This window comes from Nesoenas mayeri (genome assembly GCF_963082525.1).
Source record: "Nesoenas mayeri genome assembly, chromosome: 4".
Taxonomy (NCBI): domain Eukaryota; kingdom Metazoa; phylum Chordata; class Aves; order Columbiformes; family Columbidae; genus Nesoenas; species Nesoenas mayeri.
Genome location: NC_137540.1, coordinates 44,170,880 through 44,189,765, shown reverse-complemented (window position 1 = coordinate 44,189,765; position 18,886 = coordinate 44,170,880). Strand labels below are relative to the sequence as shown.

Here is an 18,886-nt window from a genome sequence, read left to right as displayed (position 1 = left end):
CACAGTCAAGTCATGGAGCCAATGGGTTTTGCTAGCTCTGTGTTAAAATGCGTACCTAAAACTAGAGTACAAATCAGCACGAGGCAGTATAAAATTCTGCATCAGTTCAGATCCCAATGCCAAGATGCCCTGGGCTGCAGTTAGAAATAAAGGCTACAGCTGTGTGTCTAAAAAGATTTATTTTCTGTCTCAGATCTGTGGTTGAAATCCTGGAGCTGTTCTAACTAATGCCGAAAATTATGATCCCCTTTAGTGCTATATCTCATGGTATTTGCAAAATTCACAATTTCTCTTACATAGACAAATTAACTTTTGGTATACTATGCATGATTGTACTTTCATTTTTTAAATTGTTTTAGACTTGCAAGCTCTACAGAACTTCATACACTGGTTAAAATGCTTTTGTATATGCAGATCATAGGCTGTTATGTTAAGCTATATCCTCTGGGGATGCTCTCAGACTTTAGATTAGGCCCACCAGCAATGTTCAAAGCTGCCACAGAAACCCGTAAAAGCCAAATACATTTAGAAAGGCGCTATAAAAACAAACAGCTCTCCCTCTGCTGCTGGGTTTATGTATGTGGAGGAGAGTGAGGTAAGACTGACTAATCATCACTTCTTCAGAGGTGGTGAATGAGAAATACTGTGCATGTGTGGGTATCTATGTGTGTAGAGTACATGTACAGCTATATTATGTCACAAAGTATGGAAAAATACAGCCAAGAGAAAGTTTGTATGGTCCAAGTTCATGGACAACAATTTTGCAGTGTTCTTTAATGTATCTTGCTATGTTTGTTCTCCTATTTGTGCTTCATTTAAGAGCTTATCTGCTGGAATTTTAGGAACAAGCAGAAGTGTGGTATGACTCACAAAGTGACATTTTGTGAACACTCCTACTCAGAGAAAGGTTAAACCCCTTAAAATTATATGTGAAAAGAAAAGCATTCAAGTTACTCAATATTAATTCTTTTACATTATTACAGTCTCAAGAGATTATGCTGCTCTGTGCCATACTGCAGATATGGGAGAAATAACCTGATCTGTTTCAACAGAGAAATTAGTATTTGTTAGTATGAGACCGATGGAGGTAAATTCTGTTGCCCAAATTTCTTAAAAGCAAAAGTTGTAAACTGGTGAAGAACTCTGAGATGCATCTTCTGAAATAAACACCTGATAGTTTTAAGTTTGTTTTGTTCCTGGTTTCGTAAGCATGTTCCTGTTCTAGATACTGCTCTCTGAAACTGAGAATGGAAAACATTTTCTTGTTTGATTATATTCCCCAGATGAGTAAACACTTGGCTTAGTCCTGATGTCCCGGAGGAATAAAAATTATTACACGGGGTGTTTACAAAGGTGTTTCTTTTGCCAGCCTTAAAGCTGTAGAAAAGTGAATCAAGGCAAAAAGTCTGGAATTCAAAATACTGTTTCTGAATCAGTTTATCTAATACAGGTATTAATGTTTGCTAGACATTGACAATATATTGAGTGATGTAGAAGGGAGAAGAGACAGGTTTCAATGTTTTGGGGACAGATGGCAAGCTAAGAAAACGGAGCACATAATTTTCATTTTAAGTTCTATATCACTAGTGTGGTTTTGTACAAGGGCTGAACTCCACCTGCTTATATTGAGTTTAGAATAAGAGGACTACGTAGTAAAAATGGGCATAGGAATATAACCTGCAGCATCAGTTTGGAGACTTTTACATCAGCTTTTAACAATTAAAAATAGAGGTATTTTTACCCATTTGTGCAAGTGTATGGATGTAATTTGATTGTTGACTACTAAACTCTCCCATGTCTTAACAAAATGAGTTTATTCACTTATCTCTGAGTCTCCTTATCTGTGTCTTGACTGTCGAAGCAAGGCCAGCACTTCGGTGTCATTAGTAATCTCACACCACTCCCCACAGATCTTGCATCAAAATGATAGAGGACTGGGTTTTGAAACCCATACTAGGGTCATCTGTGTACTTCATGTGAATTGGACAGAAACTAGATCTGTCAGGCCTGACATTTTACTATTCGGTGGAAGGTGAACATTTCCAAGGACCAGCAGAAAGATGCGCTTGAGACCTTCAATTCACAAGACTTGTATTGACATTTTTTTCTCTCTCTCAAGCATTGCTTCACAACCTAAGATAATTTTGTAATCTAACTAGTTCTTCATCATCCTAATTGATTAGGTACTTGTTTGGCACTTAATGTGCCCGACTTCTGCTAGCGCTTCTTGCGCTATAACAATAACCAACCTCATCTGGAGCACACTGAATGGAACTGGTGTTAAAAGTTTTCTGGAATACATTCAGCTTTGTCCTTCTCATATTTTTCAGCGATGAAAAATATGGATTAGTAGTAGCCAAACATATCTGTTTAGAATTCACCAACAGCCCATGTTGAGAGAGATCAGTTTTTTAAATGGTTTAATCAGTCTTCAAAAATAATGTTTTAAATCACCATTTCAGCCACTCTTTCCCAGAGTGATGGTTGCACCTATGACAGAATTCTAGAACCAGGAAGAATGCTAAAGTTTTACTCTACAAAGCTGAGGAACTTGATACAGGGAATAAGTACCTAGAATTTTGCATTCCTTTTACCTACGTTGTAAGAATGATAAGTTTATATTCTTTTTAAGAGTATGGCTTGATGAAATCAGCTATTATTTGCCAAACACAATTAATTTAATTGTTTGAGAACTCAATGTCACTAGCTCTCTGGATGCACCCTGAATATCTGTCCTTGTGTTGTCCATACCTTCTTTTCCCAAGCATGCAATCTTCTCCGTTGGTAGCTGAAGGTTTACTAGGTTTTTCAAATCTCCAGAATTTCTCATTGTTTTAACAATTTCATAATCAATTTGCATATTTTGGCTCAGTCATATGCAGTTTTTCTTCTGGGGATGCTGAGAGGATACCTTGTCTCAAGAACTTCAGGGCTTCATATTGACTCTGCCTCATAATTGCATTATGATCTTCTGGTTTACGTCTTCTGCTGGAGATCTCGAGTTATGACACACATGATGAAATTCATCATGAATGATGATTCTGTCTTCCCTTTATGTATCTGTGAGGTGAAAAATACCATTTCTTATATGTGCAAGTAAATGCACACATCTTAAACCCCTGATATGCTGTGCTCTATAACCAGCTGTTTCACATCTGCATATGCTTCCTTCTCATGAAATTATTTTAGTAGTATTCCAGAGTTCTTTTGAAGTCTCAATTGGCAACTTAGTTATCTCTAAATAATCATATCTCCTTTTACAATCATACACTTAGTTATTGATTTTTCTGATGAAGTAGTAATCTATTCATATTTACTCCATGGATTTTTTTTTTTCAATTGTAGATTTGACATTGCTGTAAGTAAGATTTGGATGTTAAGCTATTTGACTAAGTTTCTTCACTGTTTTAAATGCAGATTTTAACAACAGCTTCTGGCTATTTTTGTGTACCCTAGAGGTCCAGTAATGCCAAAGAGTTCTCTTGAACCATTTGTAACAAGTGACAGATATCTGTTCATATGCTTAAGATTCTTTCCTGAAATGCTTATTCATAGAGATGGTCTCATTGACCTCAGTAAAGTGTAAATTCTAGTTATCTCAGCAAGAATTATGGAACTGCAGCCCCAGTGACCTCTCATAAGTAGCACAATCTGGGTTATGTTCCAAGTTTTCCATAAGGACTTTAGAAGATATTTTCAGATTTTGGATTAAAATGCCACAATGGCATTTTAATCTGATGGTTTGAAACATTTTGAATGATTAAAAACATCTGCATATTCTGAGCATAGGAAATAACCATACTATTATTGGTAACAATGTAATATCTGACAGTAAATGTTGCTTTTTTAAGTAGTAATTGCTGCATGTGGTATCTTAATGTATTCTATTTTATGTAAATTTAAAATCCTGAACACTTTTTCCCTGCAACTATTCCAGAGAGTTCCTCAGCCCTATCACAAGTGAAACCATTAGTGCTGAAGCCTGCAGTATTTTGACATACTTCAAGAGCTGTTTGAAAGCTTGTGGCTAATAGGCAGTATGGAAGGATTTTTGCAGCTGTTTACCAAAGACTGGATGCCAACATGCTTTTCATGTATCTTTAATTGAAAAATAAGATAGTTGCAGATGCAAAAAAACAGTTTCAGGACTCACTTAAACCCAGCGCCCTGTGACTAATTTGAAATAACAGAACATCAAGCTCATATATTGTGTGACAATCTTCAGAAACACTCTTGTGAGGGAGGATGTTCCCTTTTACTTTTAAGGAATTGTGCTGAAGCCAAACAACTAGCATGTTTTCTTTCAGCACGAAGTCATCCCTGTCCTGTTCTTCTGCTCCCAGTCTTTGTTGTTCCTCAGGTTTATACCCATTACCCTAACAATCCCTGTGTTCTCTAATGTTGAAAATGCTCCTATGCCTACGCCTTATCCAGTAGGATGACAGGGTGCTTCCAGGGTGCTTGCAAATTCTATCATCCAAACTTTTTTATTAGAGGGGTAGTGGAGAAGATGTATTTAGTCACAAGAGGCAAAAAAAGCCTACAAACTGCTTGCAGATTGTATGAACATTCAATATTAGTGTTTCCATTTAGCTTGCAGTCCTGACCATCTGTATATTACAGTTCATTTCAAAATGATACCTGTCTTTTGACAAAATAAAAAAAGGAGAGCAACATTTACAGAGATCAGACTTGCAGATCCTTTTTTCCTTTTACAAACAAAATGAACATAATGTTCTCTAGCCTCATGTTTATGTAAAGTATAAAATAGCATGAACCTTCTCAATGCACAACTGAGATCATTAATATATGCAGTACATTATGAATATTCATCCCCAGCACACTATGGTTTCTGGCATTGCTTCCGCTAGTATTTGATGCATTAACTTCTTTCATGTTTTCCTGCTCTAATATAGAACGTGGTTGATTTACTTCCTAATCCATGTGAATGTGAGCTTCCTCGGGCTGCTGAAAAACATATGCTTTTGTAATTCTCCTACCCACAGCAAGAGGCAAAGGGAAAAGTTTTTTATTTATTTGGTAATCTGTTTCTTTTCTTATTTTTTTTTTTTTCCTCAAATCTCAGCTTGGAAACCAGAAAGTAACTGCCCCTGTGATGGAGGTAAATGCTTCACAGACACACAGACAAACAGCAACAGAAGCTTCTCCACTGCCTCTTCCTTCTCCTGTGGTACCAGTTAACAGAGCCTCTTTCTCACCAGACAGTGGCACCCATCTAGTACCATATTCTCTGCCAGCGCTTGATGATTTTCTGCCTTCACGCTTTTATAAAACCCCAGCCCTTTCACAATTTTCATATAAATGCCCATACCTAGCTTCTGAAAGTATTATCCACAGGAACGAAACCGCCTCTGTGAGCACAGACTCTGCCATGAGTGAGTGCTCCTCCCGCACAGTGAGTGAGTCCTCCACAGCCATTCTAGATGAGCTGCAGACCTGTAGCTATGATACCACTGACTGCTCTGAAACACCTTCCCCAACCTTGAGCCAGATGTCTGCTGTGTCAGATGGCACCACCTTAACCAACACTGCTGCCACTTCTCATGTAATTATGCTTCCTTTTTTCCTCCTCCGTTTTGTTCAAACAGGTTGTCAAAGGGGAAAAGAATTCAAACTTGTTTGTTATCCTGTTACACTTCGTTAGCAGTTTTCTGTGTTCAGTCTGACAGTATATTTTGCAACAGTTGTTTAAAAAAAAAAAAAATCATCGACATAGCAGATTGGGTAATAGGAAAATGATACTAAGTTGTTGCACAGTTGTATGGTCAACTAAGGTGTATCAAACACTTTGCTTAAAAGAAATGAAAATAAATTCAATAAAAATCTGTTCAAAATTCATTAAAAGCAAGTGGTCTGTAGACTTTAAAGAGATTTGTTTAAAGGCAAAATACTGGTTTGTGGAGTTTGTAGCCTCTGGGCTACCACTATTTTTGGTTTATACTGAGGTACAAATTTCAATAATATAACTGTAAATTCATGGTAAATGTTGGCGCTATTTAATGCAGTTTTGTCCCCAGCCGTGACCACTGACTGCACGAAACTGGTTTTCTCTCCTCTAACTAACCTTTTCCTCTCCTAAGCACAGTTTCTTACAGGAGTGAACTTCATAGTAACCCTGTAGTACCCCAGTGTCCTGTTGCTTTACTCTTGGCTAAGTCAAGGAAAAAAACAGCATGCAATTGGACATTTTATACATACATTCACTTTTCTGTACCTTAGTACACTCATACATGGTTAGAAAGAAGGTATGGAATTTGGGTCAAATCCAGATCACTTATGATTTCTTTAGAGATTATCTGCATGATTAAAATGAGTTAGAACAAAGCCTTCATTTAGATTGAACAATTTGTTACTAAATTGCAAAACAGAAAGATGTTCTGAGACCAGAGTTTTACTGGGTCACAACAGTGTTCAAACTTGTTCAAACTTCATACAAATACTTCAGCATGCTATCAAGTTTGAAAAGAACAGTGTATATATTTTTAAAGTTTCATGTGTATTTTATAAAAAGTATTTTGAGCCCAAACTTGCACATAGTCACCTGGAAAGTCAGTGATTTGCTGTCAGTACTCTGGATGCTGTTAAAAAAATAGTAATATTAACAAGCATGTAAACGCTGTCATTTCTAACTCTTGTAACACAACTCCAAAACATTTTTCTTTTTTTTTTTTTTTTTAAGAATCAGTACTGTGAATCAGCATACAGCCCAGCAGTTGTAACCAAAGATACCATAATCAATATATTTTGGCATGTGTAAATAAGGCACAGTCACTACATGACTATTTACCTAGCTAAGGGAAGCATGCAACATTTAAATTTTCTTCTAACCTACTTCTAAATTAATCAGCTAACTGTATTCACTTTCTTCAAGCACCATTTTTGTAAGCTAAAGTGAATGATTTCCTTCTTTCCGTTTTTAGGTAGTCTCCCTGTAGTGGGATATCTTTTGGTCAGGTCTGACCATATGGCAGGGATGAGCATTACAGCTGTTCAGCATTAATGGACAAAGAGAAAGCTTGAGTCTCCCATCAAAGGACAAAAATCCCCAGTCTTAAGAGCCCCACAGAAATCAAACTGCTGGCAAGACCCACCTCTGCAGTGCAGAAAAGTCTGTCTCATATCCTCTGTAGAGGAGGAGGGCCAGACTATAAATATATTTATGAAATGAGGAAATGATGGGAAAGCTGGTGACACATACACGTGTTCGTAATAACATTTGTCCTGGACGCCTTCCTGTGTAGCCTCATATAGGTGTTCCTGCTCCAACAGGGGGATTGGACTAGATGATCTTTTGAGGTCCCTTCCAATCCCTAACATTCTGTGATTCTGTGAGACTCCTGTTGGTTTTTCAGATGAAAACCATTGAGAGAACAATAAAAGTAATACAGGATTGTGCCATCCAGCACTGTGCCTGTGTAAGACAGAACCATGCCTTCAAAGACATTATGTCCACATTGGGGATGTTTGTTTATTCTTGAGGTCCTTAATGAGAGCTTAGGTAAAAAGGTTTTACAGTGGATCTTCTGAGAAGAAGCAGCAGCATCAGAAAGAGCTGAATCAACAAAATTGTAAAATATTCCAGGCAAAAGGCAGAGCTAGACATAAAACTCTGTGGTTAAGTGACCATGCTTTTAGTCACAGATTACAGCTTCATTGGAAACTTGAAGTATGAGAATTGTAATTCTTATTTGGGCTTTTGCTTAGAATCAGAGTTAAAATCAGACAACAGCTGGTTTTGGAAATTATTTTTTCTTATTCTATTCCAATTTTCATGCAGATTTTTTGTGTATGTAGTTTAAAATTGTGAAAACTACTGGGAACTTGGAAATGGAAGCATACAGAAGATTTTGCCTTTTCCCAGGTTCCAAGACTGTCTCGAGCTTCAGGAATTGATGCTGAGCATTTCAGCCTAAGTCAGTGTCCAGAGGCCAGGTGTGTGCTGTGTGGCATTGTTGCACAAAATTGCTCAGACATCCATCCTTGGACCTCTTTTCCATTGCTGCCTACCTCAGCAGAGAGAAAGTTAGCATCTCCAGTCCCAAATAGATGCTTTTCTCAGCTCTGATTCAGAAGTCCAGAGAGAGAGCTGCTCTTTCTGGTGCTCAGGCAAAACAAAGGGAGTTTAAACCCGGTACCTAGGAGGAATTTCTACGAGAATTTGATTACCCAGCAGCAGAAGTAGGTGGAGCACTGGTAAAGTATACTGGAGAAAGAATAAATGGAGGCGCCTAGAGAAACAAACAGCATGAAAGTGATGAGGATTATCTTCCCATTAAGATGGGAAATATGTGCATTTTGGTGAAACAGGTTTTTTTTACATATCATCTTATTTTCCCACAAAGGAGATTACCTAGTAAAGTAACAGGTCTAATTCACAAACAGGCATCTTAGTGACTTCACTTCTTTGTAAAATCTGGGAACAAACTCTGTCACCTGGAACTAAAGCATCACATGCTCAGGTAGAAATATCAATAGCTCATGAATGATTCGTGGGCAGGAAAAGGCCCTTGGAACTTGAAACTTCATGAAACTGTCTTTACAGCTAACCCACTCACCAGTGCAAGATGCATCAGATAAACTAATGCAATAGCCATCTTCACGGAAACTTGCCTCAAAAAGTCATGTGGATCTAAGAAATTATAGCTGAGCTGATATAGTCTCTAAAAGTAAACGCAAAAATGTCACATATAAATTTATGAATTATGTCTATCAGCTACTCCTGTGGATCCTGTTTTCATAATATTGTGTGCTACATAGTATGAGACCCTTTCTGTCTAACCCAGCTATTTGGTAAAGCCTATCAGACGAATATCTTAAATTTTTGTTTCTGAAATTTATAGGAATAACTTTTGAGTCTACAAAGAACTCACGCGAATTCTGTTCCCCTCTTCAGAGAAACAAAAACCATAGTAAATGAGTAAGAAGGTATAAAGTTCTGGATAAAGTTGCCATGCCTTCCCTAGAAACAAGCTTTCCCAGAAAAACAACATGGAGTAAAAGAGAATGGGTGAACCCCAGGAACAGTAGGGTAGAGATACCTGGCCTCATCTAGGAACCCTGTCTGAAAACATGGCTTCATACTCCTTGAAATGCTAACTTTGAGCTCAGGCAGCTTTTGTATTCCTACAGCTCCAAGTTCTTTTGGAGGGGAGGATGACATGAGAAAAACTCAATGCTCTCTTAGAATCTCTGCTTTGATCCTTGCAATACTCCCCATAGAAGTGCTGCAGCCCAGATCTGGGAATTCTAAACCTGGGGCAGGGAAACAAATTGTTGCTTAAGTACCTCTTGTGACAAAAGCCTAAACGGCTTGTGGTGCTGCTACAATGCCTGTTTACTTAGCTTTCCCATTTTGTTTATTTGATTTTCTTCTGTTGTTTTGTGTTTATGGGGTTTTTTTATTGGTGCTATTTTTTTTTATTGTGATAGGTTACATATCAGCATCCCACAGTCACTCCAGCTGGCTTCCATTTTCTACAGAAGCTTTGACTCACTCTCTTTAGCTAGTCTTAATGACTAGTTCCCATTAATATCAATAAGGCTTGAGCATGTGCATTAAGGGGATATGTTTCTTGGAGTGAGTGATCTGTGGCAGGCAGCCTTTGTCACACAACGAGAGGAACTTTACTGCCATCGTCATTTTATATTGCTGTCAGACCTCTGCAGACCTTGTTTGTGCTGTCTTCGTTGCTTTGACCATGGTCTTTCTGTCACCTTCCCATGACTTCAGCACGCTTCGCAGACGGCACATACAAGGAGGGAAGGGGGGAGGTACAAGGTATAGAAGAAACAGATTCTGCTCCCCTTGTGACGAGTTTTGTATTCCAGTGAATGCGGATGCCGCTATGGCTGGGTACCTGACAACTGGTGATTGTTGTGTGGGTGACAGTCTTGCCTCGCTCTCTGTTTGGGATGGCAGTCGGAGGGCTTTGTGTGTGGTTTAATGGGATATTGTTTTGTTTCTCTCAGGCTCAGATCACAGTGAATGGGAACTCTGGCACTGCTGCCAGCCCAGTGAGTCACTTTCAAAGGCCTTTTTCCCCTTCTTCAGTTTACCCTCCACCAGCTTCGCTCAATTCCAACATTGTTATCATGCAGCATGGCAGAATGATGGGTAAGCCTCACACAGAATATTTGCTTTATACGTTACACAACATATTCCAATTCATGTGGTAAAGACTGCAAACAATTGCAGAGTGCTTCACATCCATAATGAAAGGTATTGTCTATTCATCTACACTGGGAAATAAATGTGAAAAAAATAGCATTTACTGTTAGATACAGTAGTCATAATGAACTGGAGTTACTAGTAAGTTTTTTTAATTATATGTATGAGAGTGAAGTCTTGCCACCTTTCTACTAGCTTTACTGAGGAAATAGTATATATCAAAACAGCTCAACTTGTACAGCCCCTTCAGGTTTTGCCTTCTTTAAGAAAGCAAGGGCCAACTTTTTACATTGTTTCTCCCCACGAGTTCCATCATCTTAAGTAGAAATACTGCCAAGAAAGGGTGAGGCTCTGAGCTTTTAAATACCTAAAGCCACATTGATCTATAATTTATGTATTTTTTTGTACAGCATTGTTAATTTTTTTAATATATTATCAACCTTAAAAGGACTGTTGCCAGATTACTAGTGTTTTGCATAATCAGATAAGACTATACATGCAAAATAATTTGAACGTGATCCTGGAGTTTACTTTTTTGTTGTGCATGTGGGGAAATTAGGTGACAGTTTCATTCTGAGACTTACAGCTTACACAAAAGCTGCTATTCCTATCATACTGATAAGTATAAAAACTGTATACATGGGTTTCTCCACATCCCAGAATTCTAGATTCTTCGATTGCTTCCAATTTGCTGATCTAAAGGCCTATCGACTCTGGTTTGGATATATCTGAAATATGCAAAGTGTTTTCCCATGACTTTTACTCTTCCACAATAACAGCCTGATTTAATTCTCCTTGCTCATGTAAAAATCCCATCGATGGCCTCAGTTTGAGGCCTACAAAGAATAAAGGATCCAATCCAGAATGTTTTCTAAATTTAACGTCATGAATTTTGGGAAAAAGGCCCAAATATTCAGACATTTGCTACACGAGTTGCCCCTCGCCATATATGTGTAGCACAGGGTTATTTACAGGATTTCAGACTTGAGTAAACAGCTGAAACAGCCATACCAAATCCAGCTCTCTGCTGTAAGAGTGAGCAAAAATATTCAAATTAAAATTAGAACTTCCACTCACCAGAGCTCCTTTTGGTGATTTATATTACAATTCAGATATTTTGCTTCAGAAGAATCAATAGATGTTAACGTTACTCAAGATGCAACTGTAATCTTCAACAGTAGTATTAGAATATTTGGGTTTTACTCCCTAATTTCACTTATCCTGCAATGGACATGTCTCACAAGCACTGTACCTGCTCTTGCAAAAAAAGATGCTTTGTCATAGCAGTCTACTAATTTACTGAAACATGCTGCCTGAAGGAGTAGGACTCTTTTTCCTGCATACATGAAAGAAGTACATCATTTGCAGTAGTACAAATTTGCATATGACACATCCCAGCAGTAAGGTGGTTTTTGTTAAATAAATTACTCTGAATTTTAGAAGGATAAGGTAAGAGTAGCACATTAATTTCATTTATTATAAAAGAATATTTATGGAGAGGCATAGAAATGTTGCAAGTCACCACAAAACCAGTAGCAGCCTGCACAGTTCACCTAAAGTATTGTAGGTGGATCATTAGTTTGCTCTACAGATGGTAAGTTTCTCACGTCCATTTTTACGGATTATATCATATTATATCAAACATACCAACATAACTTGGAATTTTTTTAATAATAATATACATGCATCAAAACTTAATGTTTCCAAAGACATATCACATAAGTCTTTGTGGAGGGCTGTTTGGAATCTATTGCTGTGCTTACAGAACAGCAATTTTCTATAGTTTGCTAGATGTGGCAGTAGCAGTAGCGGGGGAAGTTTTGAAATTACATCACTAGTTTCAAGAAATGGATAGGAAAGGTGCAAGAGTTTGATTTATAGGAAAAAGGCTGCTGCCACTATTTCTCAATAGAAATGCTGAGTTTGTGGAGTTTTTGGGTTTTTTTGTGAGCAAGATGCTGTGACAAAATATATCTAATCTAGGAAGATCTGAGTGGAATAGCCTGTCTGGTCCTTTGGTAAGTTTTTAATTCTGTTAGTGGAACACTAAGTAGGGCAAGGCCCCAGCTAAGATGATTGATTTTTGATTTTTTCTTTTAGATGTTGTATATGGTTAAGATTGTTGTCAGTCTTTGAACAGCATACTGAAATGGGAAAGTGCATTATAACTGCCAAGTATGATTATTGTATCATTATCGAATATTCTGTCATGTTATCTTTACAGAGTCCACAGAGACATACTCAGAGCATGTTCAGACTGTTGGCAGCACCACCACCACCAGTACAATACCAATCTGTAGATCCTCAGAAGAAGAAAAAAGAATTACAGTCATTAAAGCCCCACATTATGCAGGGATTGGCCCGGTAGATGAATCTGGAATCCCTACAGCAATTAGAACGGTAGGAAATTCTGGGGAATCTGTGTATGAACTCGTACAATGAATTGATTGTTGGTAATGGGTTTTTCACATTCTTCTAGTCTTATATAATGCAGAATACAGTGTGCGTAATCAGCGAGCTCATGAATATAATATTGTGTGTTGACGGAAAAGGAGAATGCTGATGGGAGCATAATTGGGCAACCTCATGTTTCTAGTTTTAATTGGAAGTAGCCAAAACTTTGTGTCTCTTTCCTGATTCTCTTGCAGTTCTTGCCTTTTGGATATATGCAGTAATTGCATTTGTTCTGTTGTTCCTAAAATAAAGTTTATACAGTCTATATATATGCATGCATGCAGACAAGTATACTTATATACACATGTGTGTATTTATATAAAAATCTCATGCTTCTACATTTTCTGGGGGACTGATTCTTATGTCATCAGGGTCATGTAGAAATGAATCATTTTGTTCTGATAATAATCTAAGTGACTAGCATTTTCATGGAAGTGTAATATATGATCACTGCGCCCTTGAGTGACATGTAAACGAATAGCGTGGAAACCCTTTCATTGTGCCTAGCCCAGTTTTGATCATCTGCCACGACTCGCTGCCTGAGCAGTCCCAGGATGCCGAACTGAAGAGTTTTGTTTTTGCTATGCTGAAGCATTCTTTCCACTCTGCTGTCAGGGCAGCCTCTTCTGGCTGGTCCAGAGAGCACAGTGGCAGCGGCACTAGGGCTGTAAAGGAAGCGTTGACTGGCCTTCCCTGCCGGAGGAGCAGCACTGTGCTAGCCGGACAGAGAGTAAGAAGAGTGGGAGCCAGGATGAAGGCGGCAGAGCCCTTGCAGGTGAAGTCTTTGTGGCAGCTGTTAGGATGGTGGCAGCTGTTGGATGGGTCCGCTCTGCCAAGGCTGACATGTGGGGCTGTGTTGTATTGCCAAGAACTGCTGCAAGGGATTGAAAAATTAGGGGGAAAATCAAGAATTGATGGAGAAAAGCAATAAGAAAAAATCAGAATAAGTGGTAAGATGGGGATAATTTTGATAAGAGTGAGGGGAGACTCCAGCATTTCTTGCTTTATTTTTGACATAAAAAGTAAAATGATCAGAATCTTTTAAAAATGAAGAAATTTATTTGCAACAATGCTCCAGCTTCCTACTCCCTTTTTAGTTAGATATGTCCCTGTGGTCTATATAGGATAAAGTAATTGGTTTTGTTCTTTTTTGTAATAGTGTATTGATCTAATAGGGTGCATATCAGTTGTATAAGATTATAACAGAAATCCCCCTCAAGTGTGCTTAACAGAGTTGGCAAGCTGCCAACCTATATTTAAGTTTCGGATTGTATGGTCTGAGTGTCTCTGATTTTCTCCTAAAAACATAATGTAATTTGAATTGGGACATTTTTCAGCTGCATTTGCTCTGGTTTTTGTTGTTTCAATTTTGAAATATCTTATAGATTATAAACTTAGTGGTATAGAAATGATTCTCACAATGAGATATGAGTTAAAAGATTATGCTAGCATGTGTGTGGGAATGTGTGCCTTGTGTGCCACTTTGTGTCTTTATTCTGCTTCCTTAGGATTTAGCTGGAAGTGAGATTGTTTTCAAGATATTGATTTGAGATTACATTTTAAATGTGCTTGAGTATATTTAAGCCACGTGTACCCCAGTTGTGTAAGAACAAAGGTGATACAGCTGCCAGTAAAAGACTCAAATATGCTATGCCTTGACACCTCTCAGAAGTGCAGTACTATGCAGAGATATGCAAAAGTGCTATAACTGCATTTCCCATGAACAGTAGGAGGTAGGATATATCACTCACTCTTTTTTTAAGGTCAATGAGCAATCAAATAGGCATCTTCTCCCAGAAAGTTCAGCATTATTCCGTCTGGAGAGAAAAAGAAGTTTGCCAATAGTTGAGGTTATTGTTGCATGCAAAACATAAAAGTTTCTTATTCTTCCGTCTTTATGAAAATGACAACAGTCTATCAAACAAGCCGTAAGTGCAAGTTGACGGGTGATTAGGTGACATACACACCATGTAGCGAAACACTGTGCTACTCAATGGTAAGCTTGTAAATAAGAACTTGGGAAGAATATCTGCATTCTGGATTTGGAGTGCTTTTCAGGAGCAGAGACATTTTTCTAGCTGTGGTTACCTCCTCTACGTGTGTCTTTACTCAGAACATGGTTTGTGATGGCAGTTTAGCCGAGGAAATCAGAGTGATGTTCTCTTTCTATTCCTGCAAACCCTCTGTCCAAAGCTGCTGAGAGGGGGAGGATTCCTATGAAGTTTTCCCTTCTCTTGGACCTTCCATCCCACGGTAGCATGTTTCGTCCATAGCACCTGAGCTCCTGCCAGCTCTGGGGAGGGCAAGTCTGAAGCCCGAAAATTCAGATCATTAAGTTCTGCCACTATGCCAAGCCCTGCCCCAAAGATGAAGAAGTTCCAAGGGATTAAAAATCAAGTCTCTGGAAAAGAGAGGATAAAATGCTGCTCATTCAGAAAAGCATTCCATCAAATGACACCACCAGAGTTAACCACCGCCAGAGTCCTAGGAGAGGAAAAAACAGATTTGTGGAAAGCAGTATGACTGCACTCTTTTAGACCATCCAAAATGATTGTTTCATGTCTAACTATCTAACTATTATTCTGCAGACTAAAAAGACTTCTATTTAATAAGAATGAAAAAAAAAATTAAGCAAGTCCCACCGGATTTCCTTTCTGTACTTAGTAATGTAATATTCCAGCCATGGAAAGAAAAAAAAAGGGGGGGGGAGGAAAGCACTACAGAAGGTCCACTGGGTCCACTGAAAGTAGTAAGTGCCTCCTTCAATTGTATACTTTCTGATGGATTATTAGAATACTGCAATGATTGCGGACTCCCCTAAGTACCAACTGCAGATACTTCTTATGTCCTCTTCATGCTATTTGGCTGATGGTTCATTCACATAAGATGTTCCAACATTTAATTGCAACAACTATAATGTATGCAAAGCAGGATGGCTTCTGAATGGCTTGGTGCATTGTGAATACTGCTAATTCCTCAAACAAATGTAGGTATGTGGGATTAGTGAATATAAATTGAGAAAATGTATTTTAAATGAATTTAGTCTATTCCTTAACTAATCCTATCTGTCTTATAATGTAAAGCCAAATTATTGGCTGAGACTTTAAACTCCAGGTTGAGGGTTGAGGGGGAGATAGAAGCATTCCTATGTCCATGGGACAAAAACATTCCTATGTCCATAAAGATGTTGGGAGACCTTTTTCTCTGGTCAGGTGGGAGCTTCTTCATACCTGATCTCTATGTGGAAGCCTCCTGTTGATTTGTGGAGGACCTGATTGATAAGGTGGATCTGGAAAAGTGATATCTGTGGACTTTGTCCCTGGACAAACAGTAGGGTCATAGCAGTAATATTTACGCAGTGTTTCCAATCCAGTCACGTGTCACTGATTCGAGCTCTATTGGAAGACTCTTCTTGGACCAATACAAGCAGAAAGGCAGTTCCAGTATCATGGGACCATTGCAGGTTTGTAGTGCTGTGGCAAATGAGGAGTACTCTGGAGGTTATGCCCATCAGCTTGAATTCCTTAAGACCTTCTGGACTTCCTAGTAAACTTGTCAACATATATGGTCTTGGAGCACCAAACAGCCTACTTGTTTAAAATCCAGCTAAACTGTTCTTACCAGAGTTCCACTAATATAGATGTTTTATACCTTTAGGGAAACAGTGTTAATATGGTCCAAATCTGCTTCTGAGCATCTTCTCTTTGGCAGAAGTCAAGAATGTTGGTAGGTGGGTGAAGGGACCTGGTCTTGATATGAAACTGTATCTCCTTCATCCCTTGCAAACAGGTCTGGGTAAAAAGCATAACCTGCTACTTAAATATCTTTCCTCCCCAGCAGACCCCTGAGTGTCGACTGTCAGCTCTTCTTTAAAACAATTTATTTAAATGTCATTTAGTAGCAATTTTGTGAGAACATATATTGATTCCTCAAAATACCGAAGCATTTTCTGCCTAGTCCCTTATAGTAAGAGCTTACCATTGTTAACAAAACAGGTTAATTATGTACAGTAACTGTAACAAGTATTTAGGGCAAAAGTGTGGTTCAGTAATGATGGCATGGAGCCAGGTGAGCACACTCAGATCTGTCAGTTATTTTGTAGAGAAGAATTTGTGGATTTTCACTTTTCATGGTGAAGAAGAATAGACAGAGTGATTGCAGATACAGTGTTAGCTAATGCCATTAATGCACATTAAGAGGGGTCTTTTGAATTATCCCTGTCCACACTGAGGTTTGAAGATAATTTTGTACATCTGCATCAAAACTTCTGCTTTTATGACTACTATGAAACAAGTAAAATTTTAAGACTTAAGAATAATAATACTGAAAACATGTTTGCCTTGGTGTTATCTCCTTTTCTGAAATATTATCATCCTATCTCAAAGAAAATTACAGCAAAAGAGAAAATGAAGAAGGATGAGAGATAAAATTAATTAGAAGCATAAGCAAATGTTGGTGTGAGGAGAATTTGGGAACTTTGGGATTGTCTATTTTACAAAAGTAAGGATAAGTATAATGTAATGAGTGGTTATTGAAAGGTATATTGCATTCACTTTTATGAAAATAAAGACATAAATTAAGTTTCCTGGAAAGGGAGTTTAAAATGGATAAAAAGAAATACTGTTTGTTTACAATCAAAACATTAAGTCTTAAATATAGTGTTGTCTTAATTATTTTCTTGGTAGTATTCCTAGGTTTTTCTGCATTATTTAACAATTATGTTTTGAAGGTAATTTAAGTTGGAAATTGCCAGGAGTTCAAAGAAGCTCTTCTTATATGCTTGTAATTGCTGAAATGTTTGTGTTTTGCTGTAAAGTATGTAGCTATTAATTGTTGTCAAATATAGGGTACTAAGAAGATAAACACTTGATCTGGCACTAATTCCTATGTTTCCAACCATTGTGCCATCCAAGATCAGAGCCCAAAACTGGCTCCGTCTTCAGTGTCTTCCAGGACTTTTTACAGGAATTCCTAGGTGGAAACCATGAATACACCATTTGAAATAGATGGCACAAAAATGATTATGTTAAGAAGGGATCAAAACATAACAGACTTTGTGTCCAGAATAACATCTAAGTATCTGATCAGATCTGTACACACAGCTATTTTTATTTTTTGTTAATTGTTAAAAACTGTATTTTATTTAGACAGTTGACAGGCCGAAGGATTGGTACAAGACAATGTTCAAGCAAATCCATATGGTTCATAAGCCTGGTAAGTATGCTTTTGTTTTGGCTGGCTGGTTCTCAGTGGTATTAAAAAATGCACTTTTCTGCATTTTGCCTGGCTGCTATGTGAAAATACAAGTGTTCACCAAGTGTCAAATAATGAATCAAATCAAATGAGTAAATTGGATGATAGATTTTACTGCAGATAGCACCATTTCCTCTGCTAAAGGCTGAAAAATTCTAATGGATTTATTGAATTACTAAAACTAAACAAAAATTGAAGTTATTAGAATAGATAAGCAACCAGTATTCTATCACGTCACTGGGGTGCTCAGTGAAGTGATCCTCATCTCCGCTTTGAGGGACAAGAAACTGGCCACTGTGAGTCTCCTGCCATACCAGTTTGCTTTTGGAGACCTGATGTGTTAGAACAGCATGATGGTCACCAAGGGTGACAAGAAACTGTATAAACAGCAGTTATATCCATTACACCTCTGAAAGGAAGGAGACTTTATTCACCTGAGGTAGAGCTTGCGTTTAGTATGGTCATACAGCATTAGTGGGAGAATAAAAAATGGAAGCAGTGAATATTTTGCTATTTTGAACACTAGTCACATAGTAGGTATTTCAAGTTGCTTTTTGTGAAAGGAACAACTTCATAGTCTCTAGTAGAGGACAGCTGACAAAAGGAAGACATTGAACTTGTGGAAGGGAGAACAGACAGAAATCTGTGATTTGCAATTCAGTGCTAACCACTAAGTACACAATATGGGTGACGTGACAAGATACCATTTTGCTAATAAGGTGGTAAAAATAGCCTATGGGTAAGTATGATGGGAAAAGAGAGTCTTCAGAAAACACCTATGAGATAAGGAAAATAAATTCAGCATTTGATTGCCTACCAATCTTCAGTTTGTATTTGCAAAAACAAAGCTGCATTGCTGTGATAAACTGGCACATATTGCACTGCTGTAACATCTATATTTCTTTTTGTAGATGACGCCACAGACATGTATAATACTGCATATGCATACAGTACTGGTAGGAATTATTCCCTCACTTCACAATGAGTCTC

The 18,886-nt window shown here is 37.9% G+C and overlaps 1 protein-coding gene across 1 annotated transcript in view; it reads left to right on the top strand.

The window, feature by feature from the left end:
• The window catches only part of SORBS2 (sorbin and SH3 domain containing 2), a gene marked incomplete at both ends in the record, with an annotated part of 69,979 nt that overhangs the window by 6,133 nt on the left and 44,960 nt on the right, over positions 1-18,886 (top strand). Inside the window, 4 exons of the mRNA XM_080343848.1 lie at positions 9,991-10,135; positions 12,414-12,589; positions 17,791-17,857; positions 18,808-18,852. Coding sequence (XP_080199974.1) covers positions 9,991-10,135; positions 12,414-12,589; positions 17,791-17,857; positions 18,808-18,852 — 433 coding nt within the window. The remainder of the gene's footprint in view (positions 1-9,990; positions 10,136-12,413; positions 12,590-17,790; positions 17,858-18,807; positions 18,853-18,886) is intronic.